Source organism: Delphinus delphis, chromosome 10 (genome assembly GCF_949987515.2).
Source record: "Delphinus delphis chromosome 10, mDelDel1.2, whole genome shotgun sequence".
NCBI classification, from domain to species: Eukaryota; Metazoa; Chordata; class Mammalia; order Artiodactyla; family Delphinidae; genus Delphinus; species Delphinus delphis.
The window spans coordinates 75,451,780-75,467,881 of NC_082692.2; the positions used below are offsets into that span (position 1 = coordinate 75,451,780).

General features: G+C 38.2%; 1 protein-coding gene across 26 annotated transcripts in view; it reads right to left on the minus strand.

Annotated features, from left to right (window-relative positions):
- Positions 1 to 16,102, minus strand: part of FHIT (fragile histidine triad diadenosine triphosphatase) — a 1,444,513-nt gene that overhangs the window by 1,069,473 nt on the left and 358,938 nt on the right. For 2 of the 26 annotated variants that reach the window (XM_060022811.1, XM_060022791.1), the window contains exon 1: positions 8,440 to 8,622. The exons of 23 other annotated variants lie outside the window; for them this stretch is intronic. In XM_060022811.1, coding sequence (XP_059878794.1) covers positions 8,440 to 8,538 — 99 coding nt within the window. In that variant the 5' untranslated portion in view covers positions 8,539 to 8,622. Of the gene's footprint in view, positions 1 to 8,439; positions 8,623 to 16,102 lie in introns of those variants that run through there. One more of the 26 variants, XM_060022790.1, reaches the window with a different exon arrangement.

Sequence of the window (16,102 nt, forward strand, 5' to 3'; positions counted from 1 at the left end):
AAATTCACCTATTGCAAGGTCTTATGAGGTTCTGAATTTTTGTTTTAATCATTCATATGTATTTCATTCCTCTAAGTATGGAGAGATTCTATAACAAGAGACTCTCCATGGAGACAAGACAAAGCATTTATTAGGCATCAGCTGTTTCAAGCTCTGTACTGTGTTCACATCTTTTATGTCACTTAAGTCTCATAACTCCCTGGAAGATGGCATGGTTGTTGCCATTATACGGATGAGAAGGTTGAGGCCAAGAGAAGGCACCACGTCTTTTCACTTACAAAACCTAAGAAATACTTATTTCTTCCCAACTAGCTCCACTGCTCCTAAGAGGAATACAGTACATAGATTGAACAGTTAATTTTCCATAAATGAGGTTTACTTAGAGGGAAATCAGAGTTCTCTTTCATGCAGTTGAAGATTTTTTTTAATTGTCAAAATCATCCTGTTCTGGCAGTGGTTAAGAAGTGACTCAGGGAAGTACAAGGCAAGGAGGAGAGAGGAAGTCTGTGCAGCTGGAAACACTGAGTCAGATACTTATGTCATCAGTCCCCAAAGGCTCCATACCTCTGCCACAAATATACCCAAAGTTACATTTTATGACTTCTCCTCTCCAGTCTCTGGAAGGAATGTGCTTGATATTTATTTTTAATCTGCTTCTCCCCGAAAATGTGGAGGGGATGATATCTAGCCTATAAGATGGTCCCCAATGATTTTTGCCTTCAGACAGTCATCTTTGATACGGAATAGGGCTGACCTGTGTAACTAAAAGGATATTGCAAAATTGATGATGTGCTACTTCTGAGGCTAGGTGATGAGACATTAAAGGTTTCACCTTGTTCTACCTCTGGAGGAAGCCAGTCACCACATGATGAAGATATTCAAGCAGCCTGTGGAGAGGTCCCCATGGAGAGGAACTGAGGCCTCCCACCAACCACCACCACCAACCTGCCAAGCATGTGAGTAAGACAACTTGGAAGTGCATCCTCCAGACCCAGTGAAGCCTTCAGATGACTGTCAAACCAGCCAACATATGAAACCTAGAAACAAAACGACCCAGCTAAGCCTGTCCCAAATTCCTGACCCACAGAAATAGAATGGAATAATATATGTTTACTGCAGTTTTAAACCATGCCATTTCAGCATAATTTGTTAGGCAGCAATAGATCACTAATACAGAGGGTTTCTCAAGCTTTATCTAGTAGCAACCCTGCAGATGGAACATCTCACGTGCTGCTTTATACATCTAGCTCTTTCTCCATAATTATGTCTCGTCTTAGCACCGAGCCTGCAGACAAGTACCAAGTCTTATACTTTGTTGTGTTCTCTCTTCTCATGCCTGTTGATTAATTGGGTTCCAGTGATTTTCCTCCTTCCCCTTTGACTACTGACAGCATTTTCCTCAACTCTTAGGTCCTTTCTCTTCAGATTTTCTTCCCCTTTGTTTTTTCTTCTTAGCTGATCAAAAGCCAGAAAAATAAAAAATGTTCTATCACAAAGTGTTCATGGCCCTCAGCAACAAAAGCCCACAGTACTCTTTTCAATGACCAGAGAAAGATTATAAAGACTCTCAATTAATTTGACATTAACTCCTCCTCCCATTAGGAAGCTGCTACACATGGTGAAATAAATGAAATAAAATTAACAAATTTGCTTATCATCTATTTCCTGTCATTTGAACACTTGCTTCACCCATAAACTATATTCGTTCCACATTTACTGGACATGCAAAGCACTATGGGTGATGCTAAAACTATACATTGTCTATTTTCAAGGAACTTATAATCAAATATAGGAGGCTTGTCATAAGATACAAATATTTATTCATATTCACTAGTACATTTACACATCAAAGAGAGTGAAAGCTAAGGGCCAGATGAACGGTATACTCAAGTGTTAACAGATCTTCAAAGGAAGAAGTTATTGCTGTGAGCTGAATTTATGGAGGAAAAAGGCTTTAAGAAAGTTTAACTGTGGTAAATATTATTATAGATTCTACGAATTTCATCCAGTTCTCCTTCGGCCCTGGGCATAGACATGCCTGCACATCTCAGTCTCTTGTTGGCAGGGCCATGTGACCAGCTCTTACCCAATGGGGTGTAAGAAAAAGTAACATACTTCATTTCAGGGTTAAGTCAGGGGAAAACCCATGTTTTTATTTTTATTATTATTATTTAATCTTGGCCACACAGCTTGCGGGATCTCAGTTCCCTGACCAGGGATTGAACCCTGACCACAGCAGTGAAAGTGCCGAGTCCTAATCACTAGACCACCAGGGACCTCCCAAAAATCCATGTTTAATTCTCCAGTTTCTCTTCCCTAAGAAGGTCACATATTCTAGGCAGGGCACCACAGGATGGTGGTAGCTCTATCAGCTTGGGTGCCTGAGTGACTACAAATAGCAGAGGCCCCCGACTACCTGTGTTGGACATGTACCTTGAACAGGAGATAAGAGATAAGACTTCCTTCATGTTATGCCACTGGGATTTGGGGATGAATTTGTTATTGCAGCATAACCTAGCCTGTCCTCACTAAAACAGAAAGATTCCAAAAGGCGGAGAAATGAAGTAAATGGTACAGGTAATTTATAAGTCATGTGTTACATGACCTTTCTCAGTGACAAATCTATGCGCATACCAGGACATAGCTTGTTATGATATATCTTAATAGAATCAAAGGTTTTTAAATAACAACATGAAGAGGGTGGGAAAGGCAGCAGGAGAATGAGCTACTGCCCTTGGGTGATCACTACAGATCTCAGAGTAACAGGATTATGGACACCTTGGCCAAGAGCATTCCTCTCTCTTTGCTTTCTTTTCCTTTGAGATTACAAGCCATATATTTCCATTTGGAAAACAGTATTTCATAACCTCTAAACCCAACATGAGTCTTGTGAAACCCTAGTCGACAGCTGAACGGCCAAAAATAAAGACTTGGAATTCCTTCAAAGCTATCCCATTTTACACAGCAATGCTTTCTTTCTCTACCAAGAAAGTGTTCCAGCGTGATGGATTCCCCCTCTCGCTGTATATTACACTTACTGCTCTATGCCTGTCACTCCCTATTCTCTTCCTAGTTGCTTGTGCCTTATTAAATTCAACATTTTAAAACAACTAATAAGAAGCAGAGAGCCTCAAGAAGCCCTTTCTCTTATAACCAGAGCTCCCTTTTTTCTAGAAATAAATGACATTTTCCAATCAATCCATGGGCGGGATTTACTGACAATGTATTTTCTTTGTAACGTTTCTCAATGAGTAGCAAATGGTCTTTGATGAGGATATGGTGATAAATTTTAGCTAAACTTTTTCATACAGACATTATCTCCCATGTTACCTCCTCAAATCAAACCTCTTTGAAATTGATTTGCAAATAGAATTTGAGAGTCTAAAGATATAATCAAACAGCCATTCTTGACTATTATTCTCAAAGCAAAGCTCCAGGCCAAGTCATTTCAGGATATGCAATACAACATCAAGTAGAAATTCAAAGGCCCATCTCAGTCTCCGATGTCTTTGAATATTTGTGTGTTTTGGGGCAGGCAGGGGGGCAAAGGAGGAGAAGAGAAACTTATTTTAATTATGCACATTTTAGAGTGTCTCAGTCTTTGGCCTTTAAACATTGTACTAAAGTCCAGTTTCTGTCATTTTGAAGGGATTTCCCAAGTTAACCAATTCCCATGGAACTGACTTCAGATTGGTCCCTTATCTAAGGAAAGGTTCTGACAACTCAACAGGAAGGATTTGCAAAGTTTTACCAGAGATTAAAAAATACCCCTAAAATACCAAATTTGAAGAAAATACCTATTTCACCTAAATCCTATACGCCCATGTGTAATATCAATTCTTCTGATTTTTGAGGAATATTATTCTTGTACCATTGGTTTGCAGTGGGAATGTATTACTAAGTCTCTTTGGTTCTAAGTAACAGAAACTAGGATAAAATGGAAGGAAAGAGATTATTAGAAGGACACAAGAGTATCCCAAAGGACTCAGAGGCAGAGATGCAGCCAGTTCCCCTAATGCCAGAGAACAGAAGGTAAGCAGGAACCTAGGAAATACAGTCGCCTTCTTTCTCTACTCCTCAATCCTCAAAGAGATATATGGCCACCCATAGATCTCAGGTTTACCTGTCACAGTTCCAGCCACACACAGAAAATGACTGCCTATCTATGCATCTCAAATTCCAGGAAGACAGACTTTGGTGGGCCAAGCTTGGATTAAACATCCAACTCTAACTGAAATAATTTTTGCCAGGGAACCATGTGGTGAGCAAAGATGATTGCTAAGGCTCAACTGAGCACTCTTACAGAGAAGGAAGAGAGTTCTCTGAATAGAAGAGATGGTCTGAAGACTCCACAGCCACTCCAGGAGTGCCAGTATAGATAAACGGGAGCCAGAGTTTAAGCAAAGGCTACTGTTACTACAAGTTGTCCCATCCCTTTTCTCCTATTACAGGAGTTGATACAACTTCAAATACTCATATCTGACACCAACAAAGAGGGACCATCCTTTCTTGATATCTTTTCCAAAGGTCCCAAGGGGCTCCCATTACCTTACCCTACTATTCAGCATGGGTTCTGACAAAAGAAGAAATGAAGCAACTTTGATTTTACTCTTTATATTTGCCATCTTCTGGCAAGACCACTGAAGGGTAGCAGAACATGCCACCTCAAAATGTGCCACTTTGGTATATTGACTATTTTGAGCTGTAGGCACTTGAAAAACAGCAAGTGCAGGGAGAGACTTTCTCTGAACTCCCCTTACCTGCCTAAAGACAAATCCCCCTAAAGAAGCTCAATTGTCATAAATTCCCTCTGTGGCAGTTTCATCAACCAGGGAAGACTGACTTGCCACAGGTGAGGAGACAAAAGGTCAACACCACAGCCAGACAAACTTTGTCACAGACGATCATATTTCTTATTAACTCTTCTAAGGGCCCATTCATCTTTCCTAAAAATCATTTATCCTCCCCAAGAGGTCTACATCTCTGCCCTCCACCCTTTCCCTATTAAGATGGTATTTAAGTCTGAATTTTAAGCTGCCTCGGGAGTCACTCAATTTTCCCTGGGTATCTCCCATGTAAATATGAGGTATACATGTTAATAAACTTCTGTTTGTTTTTCTCTTGTGTCAATTTGTCTTTTATCACAAGTATCTCGGCTAAGAACTCAGTAAGGTAGAAGGAAAATTATTTTTTCCACTCCTACACCATCCTCATTGTGAGACTCTGGTATCAGGCTATCTAAAGCCTGACAGTCCTGTCATATGAACATATAGCCACGTCACTCAACTCCTTTTGTTCTCTTCTCATGCAAAACAGGCCATTTTCTGATGCTCTGGCTCCCCACATTGCTCAGGCCTTCACAGAGGACAGAATGAACTGGTTGTACTGACCCAATATTCTGTGCAGTGATTCAGCTGCTCATTGTAAATCACAACGAGGCACTCTGGGCTAGTATTCAGTCGCACAAGCTTGGGTAATGTGAATACATCTTGAAAAGAAGACTCTTCCACGGGTTAGACTGTGGACCATAGTAAATGAGTGCCCCCCAAGACAGCTGCCAGAGGTAGAGTCACTTAGTCTGTTCTCGTGGGGATGCCTTGGACAGTGTCAACATGGCCCCATTGGAGTATTTTCTTATTAATTTATACATGTGTAAGCTCACTGTCATATACAGTTGTTCTTGGGTATCCTTAGGAGATTGGTTTTGCAATCGCCCACAAATACCAAAATCCACAGGTGCTCAAGTCCCTTATATAAAATGGTGGAGTATTTGCATATAACCTATGCACATCCTCTTGTATACTTTAAATTATCTCTAGATTACTTATAAAACCTAATACAATGTAAACGCTATGTAAATAGTTGTAAATACAATGTAAAACGTTGCCGATACAACAAATTCAAGTTCTGCTTTTTGGAATTTTCTGGAATTTTTTTCAAGTATTTTTGATCCACGATTACTTGAATTTGCAAATGCAGAACCCATGGATAGGAAGAACCAACTGTAATTTTCTAAAAAGATAACACAACAGTAACGTTAATAATATCGTTTTTAAAAGAAATAAAATCCCTTGTAAATCTTTTTACATTTTCCATTTGTGATTCTTGTCTTCCTGTCCTTATTCACATACCTACGTATTCTTGCATATCTGAGAATCTTGCGTACCTTCCATTTTGCATTTTCTTTCTTCACATTATATCAGAACTATTTTAATAAATTATATCAGAACCATTTTTGCATATTTTTATCATTGGCTTCACAATGAAATTATAGATAGCATTATGATGCCACTGTAATGAATATTCTCTTCCACTTCTGTTACATTACTACGTTAGGGAACTCCCCTAGAGTTCTTATCTCAGAGGATCATCTCTTTTGATCAGACTCAAAATTCTGTCAAACTGTTCAGCAAAAGGAATTCACCTACCCATAATGTCGCCAGTAGTCTAAACAGCTAACTGTTTCACCACAATGTTCTCAGCACTACTAAATCCTACCATTTTTTGAAATAGTGAATATTTTAGATCACAATGAAACTTTCAAAATGCCATCCTGTTTTGAAAGGGCTCTATATAAATTAGGAAGGTGTCCAGGAACAGTTACACATTTAACGTGTAATTCAGGACTCTAAATATCCTACTGTGTTTTTTAAAAGGATTATGCTGAGGCAAATACAAGTGGGGTTGAAAAGATTAGAGAAAATCTCTTTTGCAGTATAAGCAGGCGAACACATTTTACAAAATCATGCTGAAAGGGGCTGTACGTTTTACCTGCTGTGTGTCTCTAAGGGTCACACACTCCTGAAAGGGGCTTTAATTTGCTATAACTGCTTGCTTTGTTTTGTTTGTTGTATGAATTCCCTGCTATAAGGAAATCTTTCAGTTGTTTCTCTATCTCATGAGCACCTGTTGCAAAAAATATTTGTAGGCAGTAAACAACTTGACACATTTGAAAAACTTGTAGCAGGAAGGTAGGAAGCTGATTTTCTAACATTAATTCTCCACTTCAGGGGTCTATAAAACTGTAACTCAGTGTAATATCACTTCACTTTGACTCCAATAAATACATACTTTCTGGGCAACACCTGGGGAAAGGGCAATGAAATATTTTTCATCAGTGGAATATCTTTCTCCCTTTGCCCTCCTATTTTCTTTCCTTCTCTACTTTTGCCTTTAATTCTTCTACTTAGAAAAATTCTCAAGGAGCAAAAACATGTCCCTCTCTGCATTTTTATAAGCTGGTCAGTTTTGATTCCAGGTTTCTGAGGTTTTTGAACTCAGAAAATTATACCTCAAACATAATCCCAGATTATTCTCAAAAATCGTTTTCCACAGTCATTAGCCCATAACGCCAATTTTCCTTTTGAAAACATAACAAAAAATTATGATCATTTTTGGAGACAAACTCTCACTCAGAATGATTCAAAGAGAATACAAATTTAATGACCACCCTGAGAGCCCAAGTAATACATCCCAGGAAATAATAATAAAATTTATGGTGGCCTTAAAAATGTTTAACTCCTTTCAAGAATCTCTAAATTATAGGGTAGTAATATAACCAAGGACTGGCAACAACTCACAAAAGTCCAGAAGAGTATTTCCTTTGAGTTTGTAGGCAAAGATGCTTAAATTGTTCCCCTTAGAAAAATAAAGATTATTTATTATTTCCCTTCCTGCGCATCAGACACTCCTGCAACATGCCTGTAACTCTTGTGTTCTCAGGTTTGAGCTTCAAAGACTCCAAATGCATGAGAAACTAGTAGAGTAGCAAAGCCAACAAACTTGGGGTTTTTTGTTTGTGTGGTTGTTTGTTGTTTGGTTTGATTTTGGAGGGAGAGAAAAAGTCAGGGGGGGCGGAGAGAGAAACACACCGCAACAGCTTCATAAAGAAATCTCAAGTGGGTAAACCAGAACGCACAAAGATACAATTTTTCCCTCTAGATGATTATACTAGCAGGAAGAAAGATTTGAAACCATTGAATGTTTTATCTGATAACCACCTATGGCTTTCTCCAAAGAGACACATGTAAAATTGGGCAGGTTGTTTTCTGTTCTGTCAGGAAAATATTTAGTAACAGCCTTGTAAAAGTAAGTACTCACAGCTGCCCCAGGGAGCTGTGGATTTGCTTTCTAGTCTTGTGTCTTTCAACAAGTTGCTTTGTGTGTTCTCCCACAAAGGCCCTGCCTTCTTCTACAGACGGATTTACCATTCTCTCTGCGTGAATGCTGTCCAAGCTGGCTCTCTATCTGATGGTCCTGGCATTTGCAGGTTCCTAACAGTGACCCACAGGATGGGAATGGTGAAATTCATATTGACTGACCCCATAAGGATATGGTAAAGCTTGACTGGTTCGTAGCTTTAAAGACCTTTCAAGGTAAAAGCACTACTTAAAATGCTCTGTATTCATTGTATAATTTGCTAACAGAAAGAAATGTTACCTGGTTAATGAGTGCTTCCCATTTCATAAAGTATTTGTCACTGGCAAATCCCTTTTCAAAATTTAGATAAACTTCTATGATGCATAAAAAATGATGCATAAGAAACAGAAAGCTAAGCAGCAGAGCTTGCTGCTACGGAATTTTAAAGCGTGGCAGGTGCCGTTTGTCACCCCAAGCGAGTGTCTGTAATAAAAACCGAATAACACAGTTTATTTACATGGTATGTGTTAAACATTGTCCCCACTTCCCAGCTATGCCAGATCAAAAACTCACAAGTATTTTTTTAAGATAGGACATTACTGAACAATAATATTGAGCACATCTCACTTAACAGCTCTGTAACCTTGAGCATACTATTGAACTCTTCTGAGTCATTTCCTCATCTATATAAAAAGGCTAATGATAATACCTACCTTGTAGAATTGTGGTGAGGCTTTAAAAAGAATTAAGTAAAACAAAGGCTGCTATTTATTAAACTCTAAATAAATGTTTGTTGCCAGAAGCAGCAGAAACATCATCTTGAAATAATACCAGCTCTCCTTTAAGTAAACACTTCTGAAAAGGCTCTGCGTCCTTGGTCTAAAGATTTTCTTAGTCTAAAGATTCTCCTGGACTGGTGACCAAATCCTTGATTAGTTTTAAGGGCTCTTTGAACCTTCTGAGACTGAATGTAGAATAGTATGACTGTGAGGTTAAATACATTTTTTCTAGGAAACCTCATATCTTTCATCACATTCAGAGGTTAAGAATCACTGCCATAAGTCATCTAGTTTAACTTCTCTCCCTTCTACTTTCAGTGGAGAACCAGAGTCCCATTAAGGGCAGAGTGACCAGGCCAAAGACAGAGCAAGGAGCCCATACTCGGGTTGTTGCTGAGGCTCTACCCTATCCCAGCTTCTTCAGGCTTCCTCTCCCAATATTTGTGGTTCTAGACCTAGCTCCTTTCTGCAGTCTCCACCCATCCTTATCTCAGGACTAACCATGACACATGGCAGGAGAGATCTAAGACTATATAGGCCAACACTCTGGGCAATATCAAGTCACCTCTGTAGCAGTGTGCTTTCATGGAAAGGTCATGACCTTTGTGTTTTTTTTTTAAAGGATACTTTTTTTTTTTTAATGTGGACCATTTTCAGTCTTTATTGAATTTGTTACAATATTGCTTCTGTTTTATGTTTGGGGACACGAGGCATATGGGATCTTAGCTCCCCAACCAGGGATTGAACCCGCACCCCCTGCACAGGAAGGCAAAGTCTTAACCACCGGACCGCCAGGGAAGTCCCAAGTCGTGACCTTTGAAATAAGAAGGATTGTGTTTAATTCTTTTCCACCATTTATTGGATGTATAACCTTGGAAATGTTTACTTAGTCATTCCTCCCATCATCTATAAAATACAAGCAATAAGATTTACTTTTTGAGTCTATCAGGAGAAAAATGAGATAATGCAGAGAATATAGAAAAACAGGAATGTATGTCAGGCAACAGTGGACGCTCAATAATATTCTCTTCTCATTTCTGGGTTTCAACCTGAATCCTCTGGTCACCTGCCTAGGACCTAAATCCCTCTAGGAATGAGCTCTGGCCCTCACTGGCTTCTTTATCCTTCCTCCCACATACACACTCAAACCCACTCAGAGCCACAGACCTTATTACCTTGGGACTCTTTTCTGATGCTTCCTACTTGCCTGACACTTACCTTTTTGCATCACATTTGTGGCCTCTAAATTCCCTACCATAGAATTCTATCCACCCCTAGAGCCACCCTTCTACACTGTGTGAGACTGACTAACCTACTCCCGCCTCCCACACTGATCACTTATTTGAACTGTTACCCACCTGCAAACTCCTGAAATACCATGTTAGGTTTGCAGACTCAATCCCCAGATCCCCCTCTTCTTCAGTCCCTATAATAACGATGCTAACCAGTTCACTGTGCCTGTTAAGCATAAAGGGATCTTTGATTTAATGGGCCTCTGGCATTTTTCACATATCATGAAATTTTAAAAATCCAGGTAATTAAGTCTAAAAAGCCCACGGTTATTTGAGGGTAATAATGGTAAATATAACCTTTTTGAGCTCTTAGTGTATGCCAGACACTGTCCTGAACACTTTATGTATATTTTTGGATAGGATCCTCATAACAATTGTAGGCAGCGTTTCTGATTGTTATCTCTATTTTATAGATGAGGAAACTGAGACTTAGAAAAGTTGAGCAAAAGTTACACAAGTAGTAAGTGACAAAGACACGGGATTGACAAGAGAATCCTCATTGTAAACATGTATAAAGCATGTTTCAGGGTATCAATCTCCAGTTAAGGAAGTCATTACATATATATGCCCCAGTGCTCATTCCAATCAGAGCTCTCTGAAGAAGTGACCGTACTGTGGTCATATACAGTTGAGTCTGCAACTTTACGTGAAAATATAATCTCACGTTACTAGGAAACCTAACCTCAACCCACTTGAGAGGATATCACTGTTCCGTTAGTAGGTAAGGGATTTTTCAATCCTGGGACAGATAAAAATTAAATAGAGAGATCATAAAGTTAATGAAACCCATGGTATTCATAATTTTGGGTTAAGTCGGGCACTGGGCAATTTGAATGTTTGGTGACAAGCGTCTGTAATGTTTTAAGAGAATTTATTATATTTAAGAATCTGACAGATTAGCCCTGTGATTCCAGTTTTAAATGTGTAATTGATCATTAACTTCTGATTTTAAGTAGAAAGGTTGAAGATAATTTAACTGTTTTTAAGTGGAACTGCAATGTTTAAGATAATTGGATTTACTATATTTCTGAGGTTAGAATATTTGAGTCAAAATATGGTTGAAAAGTTTGGAAAGGTTTTGCAAAGTGTCTGAAGTATTTACAAAGAAAGTAGAAGTGTTAAACTTGCAAATGTATTTTAAAATATCAATGGAGAAATTTAACTAAGTAAATGCAAAGGATTATTTAAGTAGAATTTATTCTTTATGACATTCATAAATTGCACAAGATTTCTGAATTAATCTAAATATTTTAAAAACAAATTTAAAATATATAGCTTTAATAAATTAAACATTAACTAAAAACCCAAGTTATAGTAAATAGGCCCTTCTGCATAAAAAAGTGCTCCCTTAGCCACTAAAAAACTCACATTGACAAACTCATAATCAAAAGCAAGTGTTCTAACATAAACCTGGTCATGTCAGGCCTATACCTAAAGTCCCCCTTTGGAGATTATCTCGGTGCTTTGTGACCACCTACAGGGGTGGGATAGGGAGGGTGGGAGGGAGACGTAAGAGGGAGGAGATATGGGGATATCTGTATATGTATAGCTGATTCACTTTGTTATAAAGCAGAAACTAACACACCATTGTAAAGCAATTATACTCCAATAAAGATGCTAAAAAAATAAATAAATAAAAACTAAAGCTACCTGAAAAAAAGAAAAGGTTAAGATGGTAAGCTTTATGTTATATTTTACCACAATTAAAAATATATAATAATAAAGTCCCCCTTTGGTCACTCACTACACTGAGGAGAAATTCCAAACTCCTAAGCAAGGCCTATGAGGCCCTTCAAAATTGACCTCTGCTCACTTCTCCTACGTTATCTTCAGTTATCCTTCCCCTTCCCCAATGCATTTACCATCTCCAGTCACACCGGCTTTTTTTCTCTCCATGGTGCATCACAAGTTCATTATCGCAGCAAGGTCTTCATACTCACTGTTCTCTCTACCTAGAATATTTTTCCCAAAATCTTTTGCATGGCTAGCTCCTGCTTACCATTTAATTCTCTGCTGAAATGTCACCCCTTCCAAAGGCCACGCCTAATTATCTCTTCCTCCAACAACCTTTGACACATTAAAGTCTTAGAATCATCCTTGATGTCTGAATTACCTTGTTCACTTTTTGGTTTGCATATTTATTTTCCTTCTCTCTCAAATAAAATAAAAGCTCAGTAAGAATAAAACCCTATTTGTCTTTCCTAAGACATTGCCTGACACATATTAGGTGTTCAATAAATAAATATCCATTACATAAATGAATAAATTAAAATAAATAAAACCCATCTTTGCCTTAATAACAGTTATTTTAAAAACATATCCCTACATAAACTCTGCTCAATATTCTGTAAAAACCTAAATGGGTAAAGAATTTGAAAAAGAATATATCCATGTATGTGTATAACTGAATCACTTTGCTGTACACCTGAAACTAACACAACATTGTTAATCAACTATACTCCGATATAAAATAAAAATTAAAAAATAAATAAATAAAAACATATCCCTACATAATATTGAGTGCATAAGACCCAATTATCTAGGGTTTATTTGACAAATTCGATTATGTTATTTTGGGGTTAATGCCCATGAATTGCTGAAGATAGGCCAAATGCCAAGCAGAGCATACAAGCAAATATGGTCCCTCCCCAGGACACTTGCCATCCAAATTATAAGCATTCAAAACTCTTGGCAAGATGCCTATGCTAATAAGAAAGTGATCCAATATTCATGAGAATTTGAAAAGTCATTGTTTTTACCTGCAGTTGTCTTGGCTTTTCCATAATTAATATGTCATTATCATCAGAAGACTAAGACATCAAGGATGATAAAAGCATTGCTTCATATAACAACACTTATAGGGACAATGGTACTTAGCAAATATCACAGCGACTTGTGATAAAATAATCCAAAATCTGAGGCTAACAAATACTAGAAACCTACTAAACAGAAAGAAGATAGGAGAAGTTGACACCAAGACAGAAAGGTAGGATGTTCAACCTAACCTATAAATGGAAAACGTATTCTGCAGATGCCTGGGAAGAGACAAACTCCAAGTATTCATGGGCCATAGAAAATAACATGTCTTGCAGATGTAGAGAACAAACGTATGGACACCAAGGGGCGAAAGTGGCGAGGGGGGTGGTGTGCGTGATGAATTGGGTGATTGGGACTGACATATATACACTAATATGTATGAAATGGATAACTAATAAGAACCTGCTGTATACAAATAAATAAAATAAAATTCAAAAAAAAAGAAAATAACATGTCTAGCGTCTTTAGTGTACCTTCCTTAATAGTTCTTTCTTGACTAGGTCAGGAAGAAACTGGTCTTAAATGCCTGCTAAGCTATTCCTCCATTTTCTCAACATTCTATCCCTATATCAAATTCGTTTACAAGAAAGGCAGGTATCATCCACGCTACAATACGTCAGCAATGTGTAGAAATGTCTTTTCAAAATTCCAGTTTACAGCATGTCTTGGTCTGTTATCCAGCATGAATCTAAGAAACAATTAGATCAATAATCTTACACCACCTTTTGTTAGACTACATTTGCAAACATTATCAATTATGTATTTTTTATATAAGAATGCCTAGGAAAGTGTTTCTTACAGCTAGGAAACAGTTTGTCCCTCCCTTGATCTTGATCCACAGATCTGTCTACATTATTCTTTGGTTTTTTGCACGTGTCTTTTTTTACGAGATGGTTAAAATTTGCTATGGAAGTGTTTGTGATAAAAACAATGACTAACTTAGTAAAATTTTACAACTCCCTTTTACCAAAAAAGGTATGTACTGGGTTCTCACCAGGTTGCAGTAAATGTCCAGAAATTGCTCAGAGCCAAGGTATCATCAGAGAATTGGGGGAGGGAAGGGCAAAGAATATTTAACCTCCTTATAAGTATTGTTTTCTATGAAAACATAAAAGGAAAATGTTCACATAAAGGTAGGCTGGGGAATTCCCTGGTGGTCCAGTAGTAAAGAATATGCCTTCCAATGGGGGAGATGCGGGTTCGATCCCTGGTCGGGGAACTAAGATCCCGCATGCCATGGGGCAACTAAGCCCGTGCACCCAACTACTGAGCTCGCGCACGGCAACGAAAGAGCCCGCGTGCCGCAAACTACAGATCCTACATGCCCCAGAGGCCGTGCACCACAACTAGAGAAAGAAAAAACCCGCATGCCACAACTAGAGAGAGAAAACCCCGCATGACACAACTAGAGAGAAGCCCGCACACTGCGATGAAGACCCCACACCAAAAGGAAAGATCCCGCATGCCTCAACTAAGACCCTATTTTCTATATGGAAAATAACTGAATATCTGAGATAAAAGGAATCTTAGAGACCTCTAATCCAATCTCCTTGATTTGGACTAGGGAAAGTATAAATCCATAAAATCCATTTAATCCATAGAGATTAAATGACTTCCAAAGAAACAGGAAGCTAGTAACTAAATCATGCCTGGAATCTGGATCTCTTTCTTTCCAGATTATGAGATTGCTAATACTTGAAGAAATGTGAGCATTGGAGGGAAGATTTTAGTCTGACTTTCAATTCCTGAGGACATGTTCTGTGCTATATAGAGATCAGGAAGATTTAGGTTGCACATTAACAGTTAAAAAAACATGTTAAGTACATTATTTTTCTCCAATTCCATTCAATGTATGAATTTTACTGTCTATTTGTCTCATTAAACTAGATTTCCTGGGATTTCCCTGGTGGTGCAGTGGTTAAGAATCTGCCTGCCAATGCAGGGGACATGGGTTAGATTCCTGGTCTGGGAAGATCCCACATGCCGCGGAGCAATTAAGCCCATGTGCCACAACTACTGAGCCTGCGCTCTAGAGCCCGCAAGCCAAAACTACTGAGCCCATGCCCCAACTACTGAAGCCCGCATGCCTAGAGCCCATGCTCCACAACAAGAGAAGCCACCACAACAAGAAGCCCAGGCACCGCAACAAAGAGTAGCCCCTGCTCGCTGCAACTAGAGAAAAGCCCATGTGCAGCAACAAACACCCAATGCAGCCAAAAATAAATGAAATTTTTAAAAATAAATAAATAAATAAAAATAAACTAGATTTCCTGAATGTTTCAAATGGAAACCAGGAGGTAAAGGTACAAGGGAAAGCTGCTTCACATTCAGTGTACGAATACTAAGACTATAATCAAATTTGCACAGATCAAATTCTAATCCTACTGAATTTCTTCTGGGATCAGCATCAGCATCTCCCAGTTCTTCCTGAAGACATTCTGAGCTTCAGATCCCTTTTTAATATTTTTTCCAAGAAAAAAATGTATAGGTTTAGTGATGTCCTTTAAATGTTAGCTTTACAGTTAACATGTTAAGCTATTTTTATGTCTTGACTTAACAGGGAAAACAAAGCCATTGGTATTTGTATAAATGAAAATTTTCATAGCTGGCAACCAACTGGTTGATACATATAAAACACGTTTCAGATAATACTCAATTGCATTCAATAATCTTATAAGTAGTATATAAAGAACAATGATTTACTTTGGATAGTATAGAAGCAATAGTCCTGGAACGTTTTTTTTAACCTTTTATTTCGTGATAATCATAGATTCTCATTCAGTTGTAAGAAATAATACAGAGAGATCTTGTGTACCCTTCACCTAGTTTCTCCCCATGATTATATCATGCCTACGTATAGTAAGATATCACACCCAGGATTATGACAAAATGAAATGATCTATCAACCTTACTCAGATTTCAACAGTTTTACATCATGCACTCATTTGTGTAGAGGTCTGTTTTTAATAGCTACAATTTACTGGGCATGTCTATGATCCAGTTCTTCCTTACAAAAACCAATTTACAGATGGGGAAAGTGAGACAAAGAGGAAATAATGAAGATTTGAACCTCTA